The sequence below is a fragment of the Diplotaxodon limnothrissa genome, linkage group LG14 (genome assembly GCF_057381915.1).
Source record: "Diplotaxodon limnothrissa isolate DT_005_m linkage group LG14, D_limnothrissa_male_GT1.1, whole genome shotgun sequence".
Classification (NCBI taxonomy): Eukaryota; Metazoa; Chordata; class Actinopteri; order Cichliformes; family Cichlidae; genus Diplotaxodon; species Diplotaxodon limnothrissa.
This window is the reverse complement of record NC_140609.1, coordinates 35,970,762-35,994,328: the sequence shown is the minus strand read 5'-3', so window position 1 is coordinate 35,994,328 and position 23,567 is coordinate 35,970,762. Positions and strand designations below refer to the sequence as shown.

At 40.4% G+C, this 23,567-nt stretch overlaps 1 protein-coding gene across 7 annotated transcripts in view; it reads right to left on the bottom strand.

The window, feature by feature from the left end:
- The window catches only part of ryr1b (ryanodine receptor 1b (skeletal)), a 63,785-nt gene extending 40,524 nt beyond the window's left edge, over window positions 1–23,261 (bottom strand). For all 7 annotated transcript variants that reach the window (XM_085371074.1, XM_085371077.1, XM_085371076.1 and 4 more), the window contains exons 1-20: window positions 22,933–23,261; window positions 10,349–10,468; window positions 10,144–10,245; window positions 6,941–7,015; window positions 6,766–6,844; window positions 6,420–6,532; window positions 6,235–6,334; window positions 6,050–6,146; window positions 5,878–5,952; window positions 5,566–5,722; window positions 5,281–5,445; window positions 3,772–3,893; window positions 3,485–3,671; window positions 3,163–3,298; window positions 2,977–3,072; window positions 2,488–2,606; window positions 1,720–1,853; window positions 1,149–1,390; window positions 871–1,063; window positions 44–260 (exon numbers count right to left, since the gene is read on the bottom strand). In XM_085371074.1, the coding sequence (XP_085227200.1) occupies window positions 44–260; window positions 871–1,063; window positions 1,149–1,390; window positions 1,720–1,853; window positions 2,488–2,606; window positions 2,977–3,072; window positions 3,163–3,298; window positions 3,485–3,671; window positions 3,772–3,893; window positions 5,281–5,445; window positions 5,566–5,722; window positions 5,878–5,952; window positions 6,050–6,146; window positions 6,235–6,334; window positions 6,420–6,532; window positions 6,766–6,844; window positions 6,941–7,015; window positions 10,144–10,245; window positions 10,349–10,468; window positions 22,933–22,980 (2,577 nt within the window). In that variant the 5' untranslated portion in view covers window positions 22,981–23,261. The remainder of the gene's footprint in view (window positions 1–43; window positions 261–870; window positions 1,064–1,148; window positions 1,391–1,719; window positions 1,854–2,487; window positions 2,607–2,976; window positions 3,073–3,162; window positions 3,299–3,484; window positions 3,672–3,771; window positions 3,894–5,280; window positions 5,446–5,565; window positions 5,723–5,877; window positions 5,953–6,049; window positions 6,147–6,234; window positions 6,335–6,419; window positions 6,533–6,765; window positions 6,845–6,940; window positions 7,016–10,143; window positions 10,246–10,348; window positions 10,469–22,932) is intronic.
- Window positions 23,262–23,567: the final 306 nt, after the last annotated feature.

Sequence of the window (23,567 nt, the reverse complement as noted above, 5' to 3'; positions counted from 1 at the left end):
AAACAAAGACATCGAATACTGATTTTAGCTGAGGGGATTTTACCTGAATTGTGTCCACAGGGCAGGGGGTGAAAGATGTGTGAGTGAGGGACAGAGTAGGACCCAGAAGATTGCGCACACCATTAAAGTCATGCTTGTACTCCTTGATATGTTCAATACGCATCCTCTCTCTAGGCAACAAAGCCTCGTAGCATGGCGCATAACCAGGCGGGGGCATGAATTTAAAGTCCCCATGGCGACCACCGAGGAGGAACCGAGCCCTAAGGAGACAAAAACCAAGTGAGTCCAAGTCTTTATCTATACGACAGAGGTTTATATACTACTAAACTCCTTTATGACAATGGTTCATTGATCTTTAGAAAACTCATAATACAGAAAAAAATGATTTTATTTCTGTGCCAGTTCCTGAGCCTGTTTCCCTTCTTGTACTCATCAGTCAATGATGCATAAGCCCCATCTCAGCACTCTAAAGATTTATTACAGACAAATCCTGTAAGAGCTTTTAAGTGACAGGACTCTGAAGATTTTAAAGCTATTATTTGGGAGATTAGACAATAATCTAAAGAAATAAAAGAAAAATAATAATTATTAAAAATATAAAACTGGAGAAATTCTGAAATATAATGCAATAATAATTCTTTTGTTACTTCCCCATTGTATATTATTACACCAATAGTCCAATAATTGAAATTAAATTACAATTTAAAAGGTGACAAACTCATGAAAAACCATTAAATTAGCTTCTGCTTGCATAATTGCATTGCATCAACATGTATCACATGAATTTACTGTTTATCAGTTACATTAATCAACAAAATACAAGTAAATAGTGAAACAGAGGATTACGCTTTATTTGTATGTTAAACTTACTTGACCCCAGCAGAAAAGCTAATAACAGGAAAGAAGAGGCCATCAACATTAAAGTTTTCAAACATTCCCTGAACTGGGTGGCCATTAATACGGAAGGAGATACTGGGCACACTGAGATCCAGACAGCAGCTTACAACATCATCGGCAGCCAGTGTATGTGCACTGGGCGAAGCCACCTGGCGGGCCACAGTACCTGAACAGTAGAGCAGGTAGTAAAGAGGTTGTATTGGTTACAAGAGATTGTAAATCTTCTTTTAAAGAATTTAAGGAAATCTTACCTGACCACAGATGCAGTCCATCAAAGCCATATGAGTAGAGGTCATCTCCCACACCATTACCACCCCAGCCTTCTCCTCCTCCAGGATAGGGGCTATAACCTTCAGTCAAAGCCCAGCCTACCCGCAGGTGACTCGCCTGTGCTGTCACAAAGGCTTCCACATGGTCTACCATCACCTCATAGTACCACTTCTTATACTGTGTTGACCCCTCACATGTACCCAAGAAGATGTTGGGCCTTACACTGAGTACAGAGGAGAAAGTACATTAGCATTAACTTTTATAGACAACAAGGGGAAATAACTAAAAACTAACAACGTGGAAATATTGCAAAACAATGTATATTTGGACACTTGTGCACCTTTAATTTCTGCAATATCCCAGAAACATTAGTGTTAATACTTGTGTCCTTTTATATTTATATTTATCTAATTGTATCTCTATTTCTACACTTCTTTTTATGCTATTCCTTTGTTGTCTGTTGTATTTATGCTGCTATGATAACTCAGTTTCCCTCTGGGATTAATGAAGTTTCCCTGATTCAGATTTTGAAAACAACAGTAGTTCAAGTACCTGGTGACATAGTTTACAATGCTGGTCTGTAGCAAGAGGTCACGACCTGGAAGTAGATTTTCAGTGATGAGGTTCTGGTTGGACCTCACAGCTACACCGTTACACACACAAAGAGAGCGCAAGACATCCAGCACCTAAAGGTAGAAGCATAAACACTTTTATTAACTTAATTATCACTGGATTATCCGCTGGTTAAGATTACTAAAAACAGAACAGCACGAACAAAAAGGATTTTTATGAGTCAGATTCATTCAGACATTTAGGACTGTCTTTACATTATGAGATAAACAGAAGAACTGCTGCCCATGACAGGAGAGAGACAGACACCAGCTAGCTACCACCAACAGGCAAAAATATATTTGCCTGGATTTTGTCTTTGCTTTCTCTTCTACTTTTTTTTCTTTACCAGTTTATAGATCCATAACTGATGTGATAGCCCACCAATACCTCCTCCACAGGAGATACTGGTAAGAGGAGATAAACTAGTGTCTCCAAAGCACTTTAGCACTGATGTAAAATCAAGCAAACAGGCAGTCCTTCATGCACACACTAATTTCAAAAAGTGCACACTGAGAAAGGATGTCGTGTCTGTGTGTCTACAGACATGCATCTAAATCTTGCATATTTTGATTACATCTGCAAATCCTGACAAGAAACAACAGCAAAACAGATTTAACGTGTTAATGGGAAAATATTCAAATATGAGTGCATATCATATGGAGCTAATTTATTTTCCCTTTCAGTTCCTGGCAGTGAAATATAGCCTACCTTATGGTTCCTTCCATGTTTGTCCAAGAGAGAGATGATGGATTTGATGTGGTTCTCCTGGATGATGTTCAGAACCTCGGGGCTTTCAATTAAGACACAGTACAGCACCTCAAGAATACCTAAAAACAAGGAAAAGGGTTCACATACTGGTAATATTTAAATAATATACAGTCTTCAGGCCAGCTGCTGGCTGGCAGAGATAAATAAAGCAACTTGATGCAACTGTTGTTGTGAATTTTTAACCAACTCCTGATCTAGACTGGATGTACTGAATGTAAGGAGACTTGTGTATTTCAGTTATATTGTACTGTATCGAAGGTGTTATTAATCTGAGGATTTTCTAAGTGGAAATAACAAACAACACCCTAGGGCTTAATGCATTAAGCTGTGCCAATTATAAACAGTAGATCCTGCCAAGCCAATTAGTCGAAACACTTGTAATTTGTGGGTGGTGGATGTATGACTGAATGAGTAAGGTGCATTTCAAACCTGAGGAGGCCTCCAGACGGTCCAGCTTGCTGACCAACCAGTCGAGATTGTCACAGAACAATGCACAATTTGATCGGTTACCCCTGATCAGAGAAGCTGTGCAGTGGAGACACAGAGACAAATCATTTTTTCTTTATTCAGCAGAGACCACATGTAATTTGCGGTTTGTGTTTTCAGAGGTCGTACCCAGCAGCTCATAAAGGAGGTTGACAATCTCCTTCCAGGACTCAGCAGCCTCCTCTCCCGCAAATTCAGAAAAGTGGGCAGCAGTGTTGTATACGTTCAGGCGGTCAATGCACTCCAGCACAATGGTTATCATTCCCTGGGGTTGAAAACAAAAACAAAAACATCAGGATTCATAATAATAACCTGAGAGTTTAGGTCACGTTCACATCCATTTAAACTTATTTTGAATAAAAAATAATATTCCCCTTTATTCTGAATATAACACTGAAATTATTTCTTGCACTCATAGAGCAAGAGGTTTGGATGGCAGCATGCTGATTACCTCCTCCTGGAAGAGGTTCTGCCGGTTGCGGAGAGAGCGGAGCTTGGTCTGTTTCTCTTCGTGTTCCAGTTCCTCCTCAGGTGGGCGAAAGTAGAAGATGAGATCCTGAAGAGAGAGGATGACCGACTCCAGAGGAAGTGATCCTGTCCCTGGTGACTTGTTCTTCCCACTGAGGGAGTCCAATCCACTGAAAGAACAAATAAAATTTAATAATAGGTTTATATGACTGCATCCTGCTGCAAAAAAGAGTTTCCACTCATCCACATTTTGAAAACATATAAACTTACTTGATGAACTGCCTGAAGAGGCCTGTGGTGCTGTAAATCATTCGAGCAGCCTGTGACTCTTCAGTCTGAGAGCGGGACACAGTCAAGGCATCGTCCATATGGCCCTCTTGGTGCAGAATAACCTGGAAACATTATTTTCCATTGGTGGTACTTATGTAGGAAAAAAGATTTAAGAACCTTAAAAAGGTTTGCCATTATCAATATTTACTTATTTTCACATTAAACATTAAAGCACACAGATGCAGGTAAACAATACTAAAATCTGACAAATGTCTGGACTGCTGGCAAGCCAGCACCTGGACTCTTCCGCATTGATGGTGCTTTTCCAGATTACAAGCTGTGAATATGCAGTAAAGTAGCTCCATATCATCAAAGATCCAGCCTTTCTAACTGTGTGGTGATAACAAGAAAGATCTTCCACAAGCCAAATTAATCCAGATGTGGAATCCAGGTTTTACAAGAATTTTCACTTTTGATTCGTCCACAGAATAGTCTACCACTTTACCCCAGTCCATTTTAAATGGCCCAGAGAAGATGGAAGTGTTTTTGGATCATGTTCACATGTGGCTTCTTCTTCGTATAATAGATCTTTAACCTGATTTCTGGAAATGTTCCTGAGCTGAGCCTATGCACTGATTTCTATGGCAGAATCATGTCTGTTTTAATGCTGTGCTGCCCAAGGGCCCAAACAAAACAGTCATCCAATACTGATTTTTGGTTTTATCCAGTGTGCACAGATTTCTCCAAATTCTTGGGATCTTTTGATGATATTATGTACTGGGTGTTTGGTATGCAACGACCACAACTGAGAACAGGAAGGCAGCCCAGGGGGTAATTAGCACTGCCCAAAAAATCATTGGCTGCCCTCTCCCACCCCTGGAGGCCATTGCTAGATCCTCCTGTCTCAGGAAAACCAGGGCAATCACAGGTGACCCCTCGCACCCCGCACTCCACCTGTTTGACATCACCGCCCTCTTGTTGACGCCTCAGGTCAATCAGGTCCTACACCGCTAGGCTCACAACAGCTGGTGTGGAGCACCCGCAATTTCATTGCACATTTACAATGACAATAAATGGCTATTCTATTCTTTACATTCTATTCTGTGCTGAGGATGATGAAACATTCAATATATTCACAATTTTAAGTTTAGGAACGTTTTTTTGCAGATTGGTCATTCTGTATCTCTCTAAGATGCTCTTTGACCTGTTGTCAGTTAACATCAGTTGCAAAATGTTAATTTAGCTGTTTCTTTTTCAAAGTAATTACTTTTCCAACCTTTTGTTTTCCATCTGCCAAATCTTTTGAGGTGTGCTGTTATCATCAAATTCAAAATGAGCTCATATTGTTCTTAAAATAACTAGACATTTGACATGTTTTCTGTGTTCTACTGTGAATGAAATATTTTTATATTTGCTAATTATCATGCTTTTATTTATCTTTTACACAGTGTGACAACTTTTTCAGAATTGGGTTTGTATCTCACTTTTATTCCCAGGATAGATCATTACCTTCCTTTTCATCATTCCCAAACGAGCAGCTTTAGCATCCAGGGCAGCATATGTGAGCCACAGGGCTGTAGACACATGCTGGACAAAGCACATGGACTCTCCATACTTAATCTCTGGAATGCCCATCCCCTCAACATCACGCTTCTGAGCCACCTCCACCTTCTCCTGCTCGGGGGGAGAAAAGGACAGTAAGTGAGAAAAAAACTGAAGTCAATGAGAGAAGAAATCACGTATATTAACTATGACTATCCAAGTGCACTGAGAAATTCAAATTAAAATGTTGACCTTTGAAGCACGGAAGCAGAAAGCAGACAGTTTGGTGTTCGCCTTCTCGGGATCGACCACCAAGAGGCCCTTTTCCTCATCAAGACACAGGTACCGGCCCGTCGTGATGTGGCGAATACGAAAAGACTGTCCCCACTTCATGTGGCTACCACTCCAACTGCACAAAGTTAAAGAAAAAAACTATAAAGAAGCCAACTAAACTGTTTCATTCACTACTATATTTTGATTTTTGTTGCTCTTCCTTATTCTTACCTTACCCAGCAATTCAACCAACTAATGTGTGTCACATGACTCCCTTGAGGAGATAATCACCTGATTCTGAGGGGTTCCAGCCTCCACAGGGATCGAGCCTGACTGCACACAGTACCGCCTTCATAATGAGCCATCCTGTGGCAGAGTGGGCGCACACATACAGTATGTACATGGTATCACACTAACAAGAAGTTGTTCTACTAAGAGCAACTTAGCGTTCCTATATTCTCACCTGCGCTTTTCTTCTCCTTCCTCTGGTGTAGCGATGGCCAGACATTCGTCCATGTGGCCATGGAAAAGCCTGAGAACATGACCTCCTGTTAAATAACCTGTGTAAAGGAACAAACATCCATTCTGTGTTATGTTTATTTTTACGGGGACAGGGAAGAGACAGAGTTTTTTAAAGCAGGTTTGTACCCTCAGCTAGTTCACAGCCTGAACTAATTGGATTCATGTTCCAAAGAGTCTGCATGAAGGAAGCGTCCACCATGAGATCTCCACTGGCGTAGGACAGATGCTGGGGACAGAAGAGAAGAAGACGATTAAAAAAGACATACTGTGTATATGTTTCCATCATTGTGCAAAACAAGGAGCAGTCGTACCAGGTATCTCTCAGAGGACACACTGACAAGGATGAGGTCATCACCCACCCTGACCTTTTCACCTTCTGACCTTTGTTTAGAAGCTGGATGAATAGTCCACCAACATGCCTCACCTTCAACAAGAGTAAGAAAAAAACAGCTATTTCCAAAAATATAACAGATAACTTGTGTTTGGTAACAACATGCTGATACTGCACAATCACTGCTTATCCTGTAGCCCAACAACAAAGTGGATATAAACTGCTGACTATTTTTGTCAGTAGCTTTCATGTTGGCAATAACAATAGCACCAGAGAATAATGAGCTAATACCAGGCCTAAAATGTATTCTGCTGCATTTCCCTTACCGGTGGAATCCTCTTGTAAGCCTACATCGAAGGCCAGCTTGTCCGTGAGGGACCGAGATGTAGTCAAACAGCTCAGGTACTGGAGAGATTTTTATAGAGGACATGACTCCAATTAGAGCATTTGAGGACATCTTATACAGGTTTACATTTATTTCTTGCTCATTTCTAGCCTTACCATGCCTGAGTGGTGGTGTCTCAAAAGGATGGCATGACCATACAGTAAAGTGCGGTGACCTCCACCCTGGGACGACTGAGGTGAGAAAAAAAAATACTTAACAGGCCAAATCAACACAAGTGACTGTATACTTTAACAAACACATTGACCTGATGGGGGGAAACAACGACACATTTTTAAAGGTTCAAAGGTCAGAAGAAAAGATTAGAGGCTGGTTGAAACTTTCAATAACTGAAAATGAATGTACTAAAGATCTTTAAGCTCTATTCAGTTAAGCCTGTCCTTTATATTGTCCATTATATGTAGCAACTTTTGTTGAATTCATTGATCCTGTATATGGTGCATAGACTTTTCAGTCAAAGTACACATCCTATTAGGATCAATAATATGTATCTTGTCTTTCAGATGTGTTCAATTTATGTAAACAATATGTCTAGTTTAGTCACAAGTTTATATTAACCAATAGTGACCTGCCCAATTTATTTATTTAAACCCTAATGTCAGTCACCATAGGTTATAGTCTCAAACACAAGCGCAACATTTAACATTTAGGGGTGCTGACAGGAAGATAAGACTAAACCTTTATTAAGGGTTTAGCACCCATAATCCACTGAGATGAGTTAGGGGCAGGTATGTCAAGTGTTAGAATGATGCTAACAGCTCTAAACTGCATTAGCATTAGCACGAGGCTTGGTTAGGACAGGTGTTGTGTTGGCGATTGTGTTGTGGGCCTTATCCCCAAGTGCGTGTGTTAAGAAGGAGCTAGGCCTGTCCGCAGCTCTGGGGTGTCCAATTTCTCCATCCATCCCTGACATATGTTGGTGGGAACCTCTGCTGGGCTGCATGCCATTCTATTCTCATCCTCTTGTTCATCAGTAGGGAACTGTCTAGACTAGTCATAATGCAGCTAATAAAAGGCTTGAAATAGTTTCTCTTAAAGCTAGCTTAAGATCATTGCCTCAGCTGTATCAGCTTTCATTCACCTGTCTTATCAAAGATTCAACACTGTTTTTTTGTTTTTTTTGATGTGCTAACTGATATTTTGATTGTATACTAATCAAAATGGCCCATTGTAGTTAAATTGTGAAAAGCATACTTAACTGGTAATCATCTGAAAATGAAAAAAATACCAAAAACAACCAAAAGTTTCTCTTACAAAAACCTTCAAGGATCAGAATGCCTTGATAGTAAACCCAAGTGTGTACATTTATAGTGAATTAATCTTTTTTATCAATATGATAACATGTTGTGAATAAAAGGAGAACTGGGATGTGTTATAAAAATGGACCTGTTATGCTCATTTCCAGCTCTTCATTTTTATTGTTTGACTGCTAGAGTGGGCTCACACAGGGCTTTGGTTCAGCCCCTTTTCACCCACTGTTGTAGCTCCTCCACCTTTAAAGCCGCGCTCCCTTTAAGGCAGCTTTCTTCAGATTGTCTGGGTGGTTTTAACAGCATGTGGATGGGGCTTATGTGCTCTTTGCGAGAAGTGTCTGTTTGACATGACCATGTTAAGGATGTCTCCTCTTGCATCATACACATCTAAGTGTAGAAAAAACTCTGACAGACCAGATCCTGAGAATCCTGAGTGTTCTGTTTCCGGGGACTGTCTTTACATACGACCTTATTATTTGAATGTTTGGCCATGTTTAGTATGAGCATCCACAACTGAAGTATGAGGGGGGGAAAAAGAAAAGCATAACAGGTCAATTTTTAAGACTCACAAAGAACAATGATCTAAAACAAATGAGCAACATCAAGCAAGGTAAAATAATAATTATGATGAATGGGCTGCGTTTTGCACAAAATGCAAATGAGTGATGCCTTGTAGCTATGTCTCATATTGTGGGATAGATTGAAGTTTAATTATTAGAAAAAATGCTGTGCTCTATTCTTGCTTCAAAACTGTGGAAAAAAAATCTAATCTTTTCCTAAAACTTTACTTTTTTATGCTTAACAGTGCTGTTTTTAATAGCTCAGCACAGAGACAGTGGACTTGAACTCCACCAGCTGCTAAAAGCTATACACAGGTGTTCATGACAATCACCTACTTATGGTGAGAGCTTAACTGATACAAACCGAGATGTGTAAATGATACAGCACTACGTATTTCATTCACTAGGACACCCACTTGCCAACATGACAGGAACAAGGACAGTTGCCAGGTTGGTTGGGACACACATTACAGGAAATAACACACGTTAACAGACATACCCATTTGTCCAAATCGACTGCCTGCTTTGCAAAGAGCAAGAAGGGAAGGGGAGCGGGTATCAGATGGCAAGTAACAAAATCATAATAAAATAAACACCAAAAATAAGTCCATTGATGGTGGTTATGTAGGCTGAAGGAATTTGGTTCATAATATCTCCAACTGTGAACTTTTTAAATTCATTTTGAAAGCTCCATCTGTGATGGAGCAGAAAAATACCACCTACATATTAAGACAGGACTGGCACGCGCTACTAAACAGTCTGACCCACATAAACTGCAAATGTATTTCTCTCTGTCTAAAACAGAGACATGTCGAGGATCTCTCAGTCTCAGACTGGAAACAAAGTGTTCTGAACCAGGATGTTTTTAAGTACATACAGAACGATGTAGTCAATGGTTTCTTAATTCATATACTGTTAGAAACAGCCAACTTTGCAATAAGGTATGAGGTAAAAATTATTTATCCGTATTAATGTTAGCTGTTGTGCATCAAGTAAAACAGACTGGAAATTGTTAGAGGGTTGCTGCATCTATTTTGTTGTTAAACTTGGCTGGGTACTTCTTGTTGACATGGTGGAAATAGAGTCAATTTCATATGCAGACTTTCAAAAGTGTTGTCGTTTTTCTTGCGATATAGGTTTGGCAGTAGTGGGAGACGACACAGAAAAGTTATGCTCAACAACTGCACACAACAAATTGCAAACACAATGACGTTAGCAATTCCAGCTGAATGTGACAACTTTTGTCTGGTGACAGTAAGATGGACAGTGACAGAGGCAGTAAAATTGCATCCAGAATATACACATTTTTGCATTCAGAGAGACCTTAAAAATCTTCATAACTAAGTATATTTCTTTAGTGTGCCTTTCATCAGTCGCATTCCTTTTAGCACTCCATGAATCTCTTACATTTATGAATCACCCTCTCAATATATTTCTATATATCCTCTACTAGTTTCATTATTTTATTATTTTAGTTATGACCCCCACCTCGGTCATCTCCACGGTGTTGGCCAGCATCTCCTGCAGAGCACGGACTGAGAGAGACTGCTCCAGAATGAAGGAACATATGGCCAGGTCTGGGGGCACATTCTGCAAATGCATAAACAATAGAGAGGTAAATTAAAGTTGTTCAAAAAACAAACAAGCAAGTGGATGCACAAGGGAAAGGGAGGAATGGGTAACAGAATCTCACCTGAGCGTTGGATGTGGTTTCAAGGAAGCAGAGACGGTTCCCGAAGCCCTCGCAGGAGAGACACAGTTTAATCTGTTCCTTCAGGACGGAGGCAGTGCACTGCAGAACTACCTGGTCATCCTGCACTCAGTAAACAAACAAACAAACTGTTATCGATATTTCTTATTCACTGTTCTTTTAATTTTAGGATGCATCATTTTACATGACTTATTCAACTACAGTTTTCTCTTACATGTTTGTTGCAGTTGTGCTTGCCAGGTTGTTTTTTTAGGTATTTCTTTTTTTATTAAAAACAATGTTTTCACTTGATATTGCAGGCATTCTGTTGTACAATGCTGACCTTTTATTGACTGAGCTGAAATTCTCTGCAAGAAGTGCAAAAAGGGAAAACTTGTCTACAGCACATTTCAAATAGACACTTGCTGTAGAGTACACAGTGACTGAAGTAAAAATGACTAGTACACTTAGAGAAAAACCCTCTGATTTAGTATGTTTTATGACTTTACCACTAATTAATCTGTTGCTTTAAGTAGATAATCTATCACAGCGAATGCTAAACCTGCAATAATTTAGTGCACTTTGAAGCTATGAAACTATTGCATGAATAAATAACAACTTTTCAAATCAATCTTAGTTTAAATCCATCACCACAACAATAACATGACTAAAATAGGTAGATCTTATGTACACATTGAGAAATTTGAATTGTGAATGTGTAAAGGATTAATTGGATATGAGCTTTCAGCAGAATTTAAACAGCTCCTTTTAGTGAGGTATGGCACAATATTTAGATGTGCCTCTATTCCATGGGCAGAATGCTAACAGTGAGTAATTTGTTTGCTCCTCGTCAATGCCTGGACGCTGCAGAGACTGTTGTAAATACAGCAATAAACACCCCCTCGCATGTGAACCTCACACCTGACACTCAAAATTCTCAGCTGTTTCTTCTACTCAGTCATTATGTAAGTGGCTCCATCATTTAACCTGAATACTATCCCCTCTACAGCTCTGGACGGATCCCTGACTTTTCTCCCCTCTCGTCTAACAAGTAATGTATCATTCTGTCTTCTCATTTCTTGAAGTGCTCGCTGTCTCACCCTGGTGATTCTGCAGCTGTAATGTGTCATGACTTACTGTTAGAAAAATAGCAGGGCCTTTGAAGCGAGGTCAAAGGCAGGAAAGGATTTTGCAGATCTATGTTTATAGCTTAGCATATAACAGGAAAATGGAAAACGATGCAGAGCTGTGACCTCATAACATCTACTCATCTCTTATGCCCAGAGGCCTCGAGTATTTCTTTGGCTGAAAAGTGACCCCTCTTCCTTTGGCTGAGCTATCATCTATCATCTCCTCAGCCTAGAAATGTCTTCCCTGTCCTTTCCTTGCTTTGCCTGCTCTGCACTTCAGAAAAGTGGAGCAATGTGTCCTCTCTCTTTCACTGCAGACATGAGCAACAGCACTCAATGCAAGTCAAGAGTTACTAAAACTGCACAGGGCTCGCACAGTTTTTTTTAACCTGACTTTTAAACCTCAGAAGTATCAGGAAACAAAATTGGATTTGGAAGATTTTTTTTTGTCTCCCTTGTGCAACAACAATATCTACCCACACAGCACCAAGCTGAGATTCAGACCAGTACCTGCACGCACTACAATGACATGCATCTTTATCGACTCAGTATACCTGTTCTAAAGCCAGCATTACAGAACGACAATAAGGCTACACCTCAGGCCCTCCAAGGTTTGGAGGCCTATCTCCACCCACCACCACTTCCCCTGCCGGTGGCGGACTCCCTCAGGTGTCGGTGTGTTGGTGGTTCTTTGTGTCTGGGGGTGGGCGTCCGGGTACACACCGGCTCACTCCTTGGCGGCCGCTTGTCGGGGCCTGGGGCCTGGGGCTCGCTCGGGCCCCCTTTGGAGGTGGGGTGCCCCCGGCCTCTCGGCCTGGGGCTCGGTCACTCAGGCGCAGCTGGGGGCCGGCGGAGCTCACGGGCGCGTCACTGCAACTCCCCCTGACTTCTGCTCCGCGGCTGCTGGGCGAGCCCTCATCTGGGACTCTCCTCAGCTTTTACTGGAATAGTGGCGCGGCTGCCCCTCTGTTGGTCTTCCATGGTCTCTTGTGTTCTGGGGGCCTCTGGATATCTGGAGTTTTGATCTCCTCCATACCCGCTTCACACCCTGGAGGACGGGGCTGTGGCCCCCCCACACTCCCTAGCAGATCATTACATGGAGAAACCTTTGGAATGCAAGCATGCTGATCCACACAGGTATGCACACATGGGTATTCACAGACGCGGACTAAAGCTTTCTTGGCTGCTGCCTCAAAGCACACTGTGCGCTGTCTATCTTGCGTGCTGCACAATATCGTTTATTATTTAGTAAATATTGATATCTATGGCTAGCTAGTTTATTGTGATGGTGCTTTGTTTTCTCTATTATTATGTTGCTCTTTGTTGTTTGCTGTCTCCTCTGTTTGTTTTTTTTGTTTGTTTTTTTTTTTTCTCCATACAGGTGACCCAGGAGTTCTTTTTTTTTTTTTCTCTCTCTCTTCCCCCCCCTTCTCACCATCTCTTCTCCCCTTTGGTTTTCTTTCTTTCTCTCCCCCTCTTTCTCTCATTCATTCCCCCTGTCCTATTTATTAAAAAAAAAAAAAAAAAAAAAAAAAAAAAAAATGACAAAGGATGAACTGAAGCTCTGCCATCACGTAATGTCGCATACTGCTGTTTCTGATGTCATTTAAAAAAAAATAAAAAATAAAAAAAAAATAAGGCTACAAGGTCTAAACAGCTCTAAGTCAGGGTTAAACTGTCTAAAGCGATCATGTTTTGAGGCCAGTGCACAAATACTCAAACCTCATTAAGCAGATAGGGCTGACCTAATAAGAGTCTGAAAGACTAAAGTTACCAAGTGGTTTACTGTTGAGTGATCAGGTGGCAACCATACACACTGTATGTCCTACAATTATACAGCAGTCCTGCTCATTGGCTTCTAATCTATTTCAACAGCCGCTGCCCCACATGGTAGACAAACACAGCTTCTACCTCTGCAGTCATGATCTAAAAAAAAACAGGATTTTCTAGAGGACTGCAAGGACTAAAGTTTGTATAGAAAGAATACTTTTTTTGTTTTCTTTATCAGTTTTTCAATTTGTGTTATTTTTTGTGCGTTAGTATTTTGTGAACATGTTCTTGAAAGTGGTTAATGATGATTATTAGCTAATATTTGGGACTTTGGAACAGAATAAACACCAAAGCCCCGCCACACTGTGGAAAAGTCATTTGTGACACAGTGAAGATAAGAAACCAACTTTCCCCAACATTTATAATACTCCTAAGTCAAATGTATCAGCAGCTACAGAGCAGTGTCCTTCCAGAAGTCACACAGTGTGAATCACTTCCAATTTGACCACGTGAAAAGCTGACACACAAACCCACAGGCTTAGCTCACACAGTTATTAATAGAGGCAGCTTTAAGGATTTGGAAGATGTGCACCTGACAGTTAATTGTACACCAACCACAACTTCTGATTATTTGTTCATCTGTTGTGACCATATCTGATGGGACCAAGACAGCTAGGATTCACTGAGTGGAAGTCAGGATGTCATGATTATTACTCATCTGACCCACTGAACTTATACCTGAGCCACATAAAAACATAAAACACATTTAATGCCTCATGCAAATGCTGCTTGTAAGGCTACAGCCAAACCATGTTAGGACTTGGCAGCTGAAGTATCAGGATATGCAGGTTAAAAGGAGAAGTTAAGACAAACGGAACGAAAATAGTAGACAGACAAACAAACAAACCAACTAGTGAGCATTAATAGCACCAACAGAAGTATGTATTGCACCAGAGATTTACAGCCATAAATGGTAAATGGTAAATGGCCTGTATTTGTATAGCGCTTTTCTAGTCCCTAAGGACCCCAAAGCGCTTTACACAACCTGTCATCCACCCATTCACACACACATTCACACACTGGTGATGGCAAGCTACAATGTAGCCACAGCCACCCTGGGGCGCACTGACAGAGGCGAGGCTGCCGGACACTGGCGCCACCGGGCCCTCTGACCACCACCAGTAGGCAACGGGTGAAGCGTCTTGCCCAAGGACACAACGACCAAGACTGTCCAAGCCGGGGCTCGAACCGATAGTGAAAGCAGACACCTTTGTATATTCTCTAGGGCCCTCTAATGGTGCACATGCAGACAGAGGATAGCCAAGGATTCCCCAGAAAAGCAGGCATGGTGCCCGCGGCAGACAGGAAGTAAACAAGCAAACAGATGCAAAATGGTGAGTGATATTTGCTCCCTCTAATCCTTTCATGATCTCCTAAACTAAGAGATTAGCCACAATCAGGGAACCAGGTGTAATAGAACATCTGTGAACAAAGCTGGGAAAAATATTGCTGTGGCCGCGGCGGTGCGTCACTGTTTGGTTTGTTTGGTTTGTGGACAGTGACTGTTTATAGAGGATGTTCTTAAATTACAGCTGGGGCAACAGCATCTTTGACACACCGCAGGTCCCCAAGTGTAAGATATAGGCCTAGTTTATCTGGGATTTAACAGTTTATGGGTTATTTGGGACATCTTTACACCGGTATGTCCGATACAATGACGTCAACACTTGCAACAAAGTTACACTTCTAACTGCTGGTAAATTGACCATTTTCCACTAGCAGGTGATCAGCTTTAATTCAGCACAAAGGGACTGTGAGACAGGAACAAGTGGGTTTATAGACACGTTTATAAAAAAAAAACTTCTTTTTATACTGAATTCTAGTTATATATTTAGAAATTACACTCACACACTCATCCAACTGAGTCAAGTGGTTTCTCACATCAGAATCAGCAGCTCAGCAGCAACAAACTAGTTCTGCCTTTTATGCTACACAGCTACATCTATGCTACTGAAAACCTGTCCTTTAATCGAATCATTAGCAAACAGATAACATATTCATTCTTTCTTTATGGCTCTAGATTTCTGTCCAATGCTCCCATTTAACTGTGCTGATGCAGGACACCCCAGGCTATTGATTATATTCCTGTAGACATAAAAAGAGTGAGGGACAGCACATTACTCAATATGTGGGTGGAGGAGAGGAACAGTTCAATAAGCCAGAGGGGAGAATAGTGATGGGGTTTCCCTTTGAATACTGGGAGAGACCATGCAGGTGCACAATCAGCATCCTTCGTCACAGCTGTCTAACAGAGGGGTAGTAGAACTCACAGGGTTTTAAATTAAATTAAAGCTTCCAAACATCCTTCTCCTGTTCTCCCTGACTTTTATTGCACATTTCACTCAAAGTTTAAAGTTTCACTCTTTATTCTCATTCTTTTATACAAAGTTTCATACTTTGTACAATACTACAATGAAATTGTAGTAGTATTTTTACACATCGGTGCTAAAGAAACACATACTACTATTATATGTAGTATGTGTTACTATATATAAAATTATATATAAAATCAAATATTCAATATGTATATTTATATTCTGATGTATAAGCAGTTATGTCTTTAAACTCTTGAATTTAGACTTAAAAAAGGACGAAATCTTTATTTTTCCAATATCTTCTCAGGTCTGTGAAAGCTGAGGATGTGAAATCAATCATCGAGTCTGACAGCTGTGTTAGGCTGCATACAGTGCTCACCAGATAAAAACCCTATAATTTACCATAACACCTCTGAAACCATGTCATAGCATCAGTTGCACTTTTTTCTGGGATTAACTGTAAGTGGGTTAAAAAAAATATTTAAGTGCATTTTTTGGAAGTATCTGGATTTATGGGATTCTTCTCCACAGCATAATATCATTAGGAGGCATCTGACCTAAACTCAATCTGCAGCATGTGAAACTGCAGCCCCAGACCTGCAAGCAGATTAATTAAGAACTTTCTTCAGCAGCAAGAATAAGAAAAACACTCTATTAACAGATGGTATAGCCCCCACAGAGCCCTGATCTGAGTCATTGTGCACTTACATGAAGACACAGAACCAAATGAGAGTGGCCAAATCTACAGAAGAGCTGTGGCAAGTAATCCATTATGGTTTGGCTCATCCTACTTTGTACCTTCTTTGAAAAACTGTGTGAATTTTAGAAAAATTTTCAAATCTCAATTTGTCGTTAAACAGCTCAACAGAAGTTTCTTTTCTTTTTCTCTTACTGCTAATGGTACATATAACTCCTCTAACTATATTACGGTGTTAATACTTGTATGACACTCGATAGTGAAACGTCATAAACGTCATTCAACACTGATTGAAAAGATTCAGAGAAAGTCATGCACACATTACAATATCTACTTAAATGCGAAGCTTCTTTCCCTTTCAGTTAGCACCACATTAGAGCAAATTTAAATCCTCCCTAGGTGAATTGGAAATACCAAAAAATGTTTCCATCTGCTAAAGTGAGAGGCTTCCTCCTCTGAGCTGTTTTTTGTATTTGCAGCATTAGAGAAAAGCATATTGGCTGACAGTGGGATACTAAGCATTAAACCCATTTTTACACAACTGCAGAGTAAATATTACAGGTCAGAAGAGAAATGACAGGAAAAATAAGAAACTTCCTATTGATGCAGTGATCTAAGGAGTAATTACAATGCTGTAAATGTATGTGTCTGCTTTAGGTGAGATATCTAATGTGGAATGATGACTTGGTTTTGCAGATAGCTCATAAAGAATGAAAGTTAGCTGAGATAGGCAAAGAACAAAGGCAGGGAAGCTGTTATGCTACATTAAACTATTGCAGATAAATCTTTCATAATAGACGGGACGCAATGTTGTGAACATTAAGAGCTTTCTCTTTTATTCTTACTAATTTTCTCTAAGCTATTTGTTTCAATGTGCATTTCTCACCCGTTTTATTCTCTCTGTCCTTTCATCCCTTTCCTTCTTTCTCCGTTACCTCTACCAACCCTGCTCTGGGCCTTCCCCTTCCACTCCACTCCTATTTTAGTTGGCTGCACCTGTCACTATCCCATTCCCTCCTTCTGCTGACCAGCAGATACTTGGAGGTCTTACTTGAAGAAAGAGCCAAAAGAGATTCTCTTGCTCACAGGCAAGATACTGAACACATAGGAAACTATCAGACATCTTCTGCTACTGAAGAACATAAAGAAGAAGGAAAACAAACCTAAACTAATGTTACAAAAAAGCAGTTTATATTAGAGCTACTGGAGATGTTAGTTTAGATGACAGGCAGTAATTAATCATTGCAAATTCTCTAAAAGCTTAGTGGGTTGCACATTTAGAAAACACAACTTAGCTAAAGCTGTGTTAACTCTCAAATCCAGTGCTCAGGAAGATCTAAGTTGAATTTTAAATAAAAGTTTTGAAAGCCCACAGACACAGGCTTTATTTTCATCCAGGTTAGAAAAACAGCTACAAACTACCAGAAATGACGCTAAACTGCCTCTGCCCTTTGAAAGATGATAATCCTGACAGACATTAGCAAATGAATGGAAAGCAATTTTATATAAATCAGTTATTTTAGCTGGCCTAAATCCATGTTCCATTCTTCAAAAAAGTTCATTTGCTTTAAGTCTATGCAAAATATTTTGCTGATCAGCAAGCCAATGTAAGACAGATGTGAAATTTTGAAGTTACACGCAGCATTAAGAGTCACGGCACAGCAAGATGACAAGACAAGTGTTACATGTTAAAAATGAACATACAGCAAAATACCCAAAAATACAAGGACTGAAAAGACAAAAACACTAAACATTTGCACACCATGCTTCTATGTTCCATTCATTTCTATAAGATATTCAATGACAGAATTAATGTAATCTATCACAATGACACTGGTTCTACAATGTTTTCCTGTTAAAATGGGTTATGTTGTTAAACTGTGATACAGTGCTAGACAATGATGACGTAACAACTCATAAATGCAGATTCAGCTTTGATGTGTGCGTTATGAATACAGTCTCTAACAGCATGTGTCTGATTATTGAGTTTTATACCATGAACTAGAATATATCCATGACTGTATATGAAGTATTAGGAGTGTTCGGTTTATTTGTTTACCAGCTACAGAACAGTAGAAGACATTATTTTTGTTTTTTGGTTAAATACAGGCTGTATGATAACAACTGGAATGAGGCATAGCAATGCCAAAACAAGTTGTGTTTGCCTTAAGTTTGTAAGTATTTAACTCTTTACAGTTCCCCTCACTTCACTTTGTTTGGACTATTTAAGTGTAAACAAACACACACAAGCATAACAAGACAGTTGTGTCACTTTGCAACGCTTGTACAGAACCCCCCACACCCCTATGTCTGTCTCGTGCCCAAGAGCAAAGCGGACCACCTGTTTATTGTGTAAACTGCTGTGACCAAAGCAGGCAGAATGACAGGTGCTGGGTGTGTGTGTTTGTGTGTTTGTGTGTGTGTGTGTGTGTGTGAGAGAGAGAGCAGCTTTATATGTGTTGCTATTCCAATGTGGATGTGGTTATCTCCTAGGCTCAGCACTTCTAAAGCGGTGTTTTGCTTGCACTCTCCCTATCCCCATTACCCCGTCTGTCATCTGCTGTCAGTACAATATCTGCTGCTACTGTAGCTCACAGATGTGCTCAGTGTATGTGTGTGTGTTAGAAAAGAGAGAGAGATATCAAAAGAGAAGGGACACAGTCGTTCAGGGTGAAATATGGAGACTCCGTATCTCAGTACAGTTATACAGGAACACCATCAAACAAAATATGTATCAACAGTTTTGGCCTTCCTCAGTCAGCCTCATCTCATCTGCAGATGAGTAACCCCCCCCCCCCCCCATGACCCTGGCTTGAATAAGCTGAGGAAAATAGATGGATGAATAAAAATGAAAATTATAAAGATAAAAACAAAGGCCTTGATTTTATAGTTACAATCTATTGTTTTTTTTTCCCAACAATATCTTTATTTTTATTTTTTTTTACATTTTAATGACTTACAAAACAATCTATTGTTTTAGAGGATTTCTTAACTCTCTCCTTTTACCCAGCAAAATACCAATTCAGTGTTCACTGCAAACATAATTCAACAGCCCATAGTGTTCTGGTTTAAAGGCGATATTCAGGCCTGTATTGACCGTAAATGTCATAACTGTCAAAACAATGTACAGTGTCTCTGTTCGCTTGATGCACAGAGAAAGACACCCATGTCTACACATGTACACATACCACTTCTCCCAAAGGATGCTGGCAAATAGGACACTGGCTCCTCTGGTTTCTCCCTCCTGAACGTGTGCACTTATAGTGGCACACTATAAAAAGAAACTGCTGTTATAGACTGGAACTCGACTGCCCCTTAAACTCGCTTGCTTGTGTGCTTTAAAATGGCAAATGTGGCATCGTGAAACAGTGACACAGCTTTTAGTTTCACCAACAGAGAAACAGCACCGCTGTCTGGGATCTTTCACGTTTATGTGAGACATCAGTGCAGGCTGTGGCTACCACTGAAGAGAAAAGAAAAGTCTGCTAGCTACTGCAAGTAAAGACAGTCTCTGCTCTGACAGTAAATGCGGGGGCTGAAGTGCTTGCACATTTTTTAGGGGGCAGGCTGAGTACGAGATACCTGTAGTTCACCGAAGGGCATCCACTTTGTTTGAGTGGAGACCGATTTTAAATAACCTGCTACTGCAGAGCAGGTGGAAAGGCTAAGCTCACTTCTGAATGTACAACTATTCAAGCCACACTGCGATCAGTCACCGCTGTATGAGTCACAGGCCAGGGCTGTATTACAAGAACACCATAAACCAGAACCAAATAGAGAAGGACTGCTGAGTAATCTATAAGTGGCTTTTCGTGATGTAAAAACAGTCACTGGAGATGTGCTGAAGTGTTCCCCGTGTCCCACACTGAACAGCATTTACAATTTAACGGATCTCATCTTGTCTTCTTTTCCTCCCTCACTATTAAACATCCCCCACCCCTAACCCCCAAATCACTAAATGCAGCACTAAATGCATTGCCTTACGCTAAAACTCCCACGGCTTTTCTTGTTACTTGGAGGATTCCCAGCAGGGGTGAAAAACAATAGAGTAACAGAGAAAATGATAAAAACAAAGGGACCAATGAGATTACAATGCTTTTTCTTTCAGCTGCTTTAATAAACAAACAACAAAAGGGTTCAGTGATTTCCACAGGGGAGTAGGGAAGTCCAAATTATGACTTGTAGTCCCGATGATGGACATGAGGGGGCATTTGAACTTTATAAAATTAGGACCTTGAATAAAAGAGAAAAAAACACCGGCAGTCAAGTTAACCGTAACTGCATATAACACATTACTTGTGAGTCCCAAAATTTTACTTCTATGACCTATAGGCGTTAGTAAGATATAACTTATGCTTTACTTGAACTAATATCTTAAACAGCTAGCTCATAACGAAAATAATTACCTGCATTTCTCTTAACTTTAAAGGTTGACTTTGCTCATTTGCCTGAAATTGTTTTACAGAAGTATTTTCTAGGTATAAGCCAAAACCCTGAGCTCAAAAGAAAGCCTTGACGTGCAGGCTATGAACCTTCATGTCTCATTACATAACGGCAAAAAGATAACATTGGACATAGCTACAATCTGCTGCCCAGCTGGTCCAGGTGAGTTAAAACCTCCTCTGTGCTCTCTCTTCATTTTCTTCACACCTCCCACTTCCAACATAACCAAGGGAACTACCCCAACAGAGTGAGACAGCTGACTCACACAATGCCTCCCATGTATTTAAAAGAGTAATAACCAGAAACATTTGGTGGATGCTTTAATCCAAAGGCCTAACAGCGCCATGAGCACCAACATTTTTAGTACTGTATTCCTGCAAAAAATGTCGACAGAACCTCTGACCCTGACACTGTTAGTGTCAAAGATAAACCCATTGAAGTCCACAAGACATTAATAATTCAAAGAGAGCTACACTATTTATTTTTCTTTTGAAGTGTTGGTGTTCTATAGTTTCATCCTAACTGATCCTCTTGGACCAAATGACAAACCTGCTGAAGGCATTCAAAGTGTGGCTTGCAATTCATTTGTAAGTTTCTTAAGATAGAAAAAAACATTTTTTTGAGACAGCAACAGCTGTGTTACTCTGTAATTCTTGTGGTTATTGTGAGCTGGCTTCACAAGCTTGAAATGAATCCTGTCCATCAATAATTTGCTTTTGGTTGTTCTGTATGCCTCTGTCTACGCTCTTTTATACTTGTACTTGCACTTTGGTATTCACATCGAAACAGATTCAGTGTCACTTAGGTAAACATTTCAGCAATGATAGCAATTACACAAACTAGCAGAAACACATTTCACTGCAGTGTTTTTGTTTGCAAAGGAAAACCAAGTGAAACACTTTGATAGCTCACACAAGCGTCTGGAAACAGTCTGCTCAAAAGTCAGTATTACTTTTCACTGACACATAATATATGTGTCAGTGAAAATAATATACGATATCTAAATGAATTTTTCGAAGGAATTATTACGTTTCACACAGGCAAAGATATAACGAGAAGAATTAACAATAGGTTCCCTGCACTGAGCATTAATTGGGAGTTCAGGAAACATATTTCATCTAATTTATGATTGTAGGGGTTGGAGTTTATCCCAGCTGACATAAAGTAAAAGGAAAGGGGTTGGGAAACATTTTGCCCAGATCTCTTGTAGGTCCTAATATAAGTTGGTAAGTTTTAGGTTGCAGTGATAGAAGCAGTGTGGATTCAAATAAAAAAACAGTGATCAATACAGACATCTAGACCAGTTTCATTGAGTGTTTTCTCACATATTGTGGTTATAAAGACCTATTTTGCCTTCTCAGCTGGTGCAGATGGTTCTGGGGGGTCTTCTCCTACAGGTTTTAAACTGTGAAGTGGCTATCGCAACACTCTGTCTGTTTGCGTCACTAAGGAAGATGTATAGCTTTTGGGCAGCTGTCCCCTGCAAACTCTGGCTAGCTTGTTGCTCTGCCTTCTCACCCCACTCTGACAGGCTCTACTTTCCTTAGATATAAATAGATAACGATGCTAACAGATGCACCAGCCCCTGTCTATCTATCTGTGCTCACACACACATATGCACACATACTCTGTTACCACCTATTCTTAAATCTAGAAGATTATGAAGATAATTTAAAAGAGATTATGCAAGACAATATGCGGTGCATTGTGGAAAGATCTAAATATGACTGAGTAATGTATTTCTGAGCTCTTACGAAACTGAAATAATCAATTATTAGGTTTAAAGAGATCAACTAATAAGCAGGTCATGGCACAATGAGGGCGGCGTAAAAATAGTCAACTATATACAGAAGCGGGACTTGGCTCTGTGAACTGCAACTACAAAATCTGAGTTTTAAAAAATTCGATGCCAGGAGAGCAAAAGGGATACAAGTGAAGAAACCATTCGTCCAGGAAACACTGAAAGCGCCATGAAACTGATGATGGAATATGAGGACTGGTTGAAAGTTAAATCAAATGATTTTCCTACATAAAAAAAATAGTTTTGTTTCTCTTCTCACTTCTTTTCTTTAATAACTCGTGACTTCACTCTCCATCCACTAATCTCTAGAACTCGTCTACAAACAGATGGGCAGGTTAGTCCTTCACAATAGGAAAGTAAGTAGGACTTACCGTTCGCAGGAACTGAATCTCCTCCTCTCCCTCTCCCCCTTCTGCCATCTTTCACCGAGGGTTATTCGCAGCTCCTCAGGAGAAAACAGAAAACCCTTCAGTTTTCTCCCGTCAGGATTTGGCTTTGCTATGTCCCTCCCTCTTTTAGTTTCCTCGTTCCTGTACCCCTCTTTCTCTTTCGCACTCTGCCTCAGTGTCTCTCACTCTCCGTGCTAGTGTGTGTGGGTGTACTGGAGGACAGCATGCGTCCTGTGCTCTCACGGTGTTGTGAGAGAGTGACAAGGAGGCAAGGCTCTCCCCGGCTTCTCTCTCCTCTTTGGATCATATCCCCAACAGCAGATGAGAGTAGGAGGGATGGAGGGTGGATGAGGGAGGGGCAGGCACCTTGTTACACATTTACACCGTTCACATCCAGCCGTGGCGCCATGTTTGTAGAAGTGGGCCACTCCTTCACACAGGCTGCCCCCCTCCATCACCCTCCCCTTCTTCCACATGTCTGAGGCTATAAAAGGAAAGAGGGGTGAGGACTAGCCTTTGGGGAGCGTGCAATAAGAGCACACAAAAGCACACCTCAGCTCTTCAAAGTGAGTAAGTTACTGTAGCTGTACTGGAGCACTGTAACAAAAAAATAATTT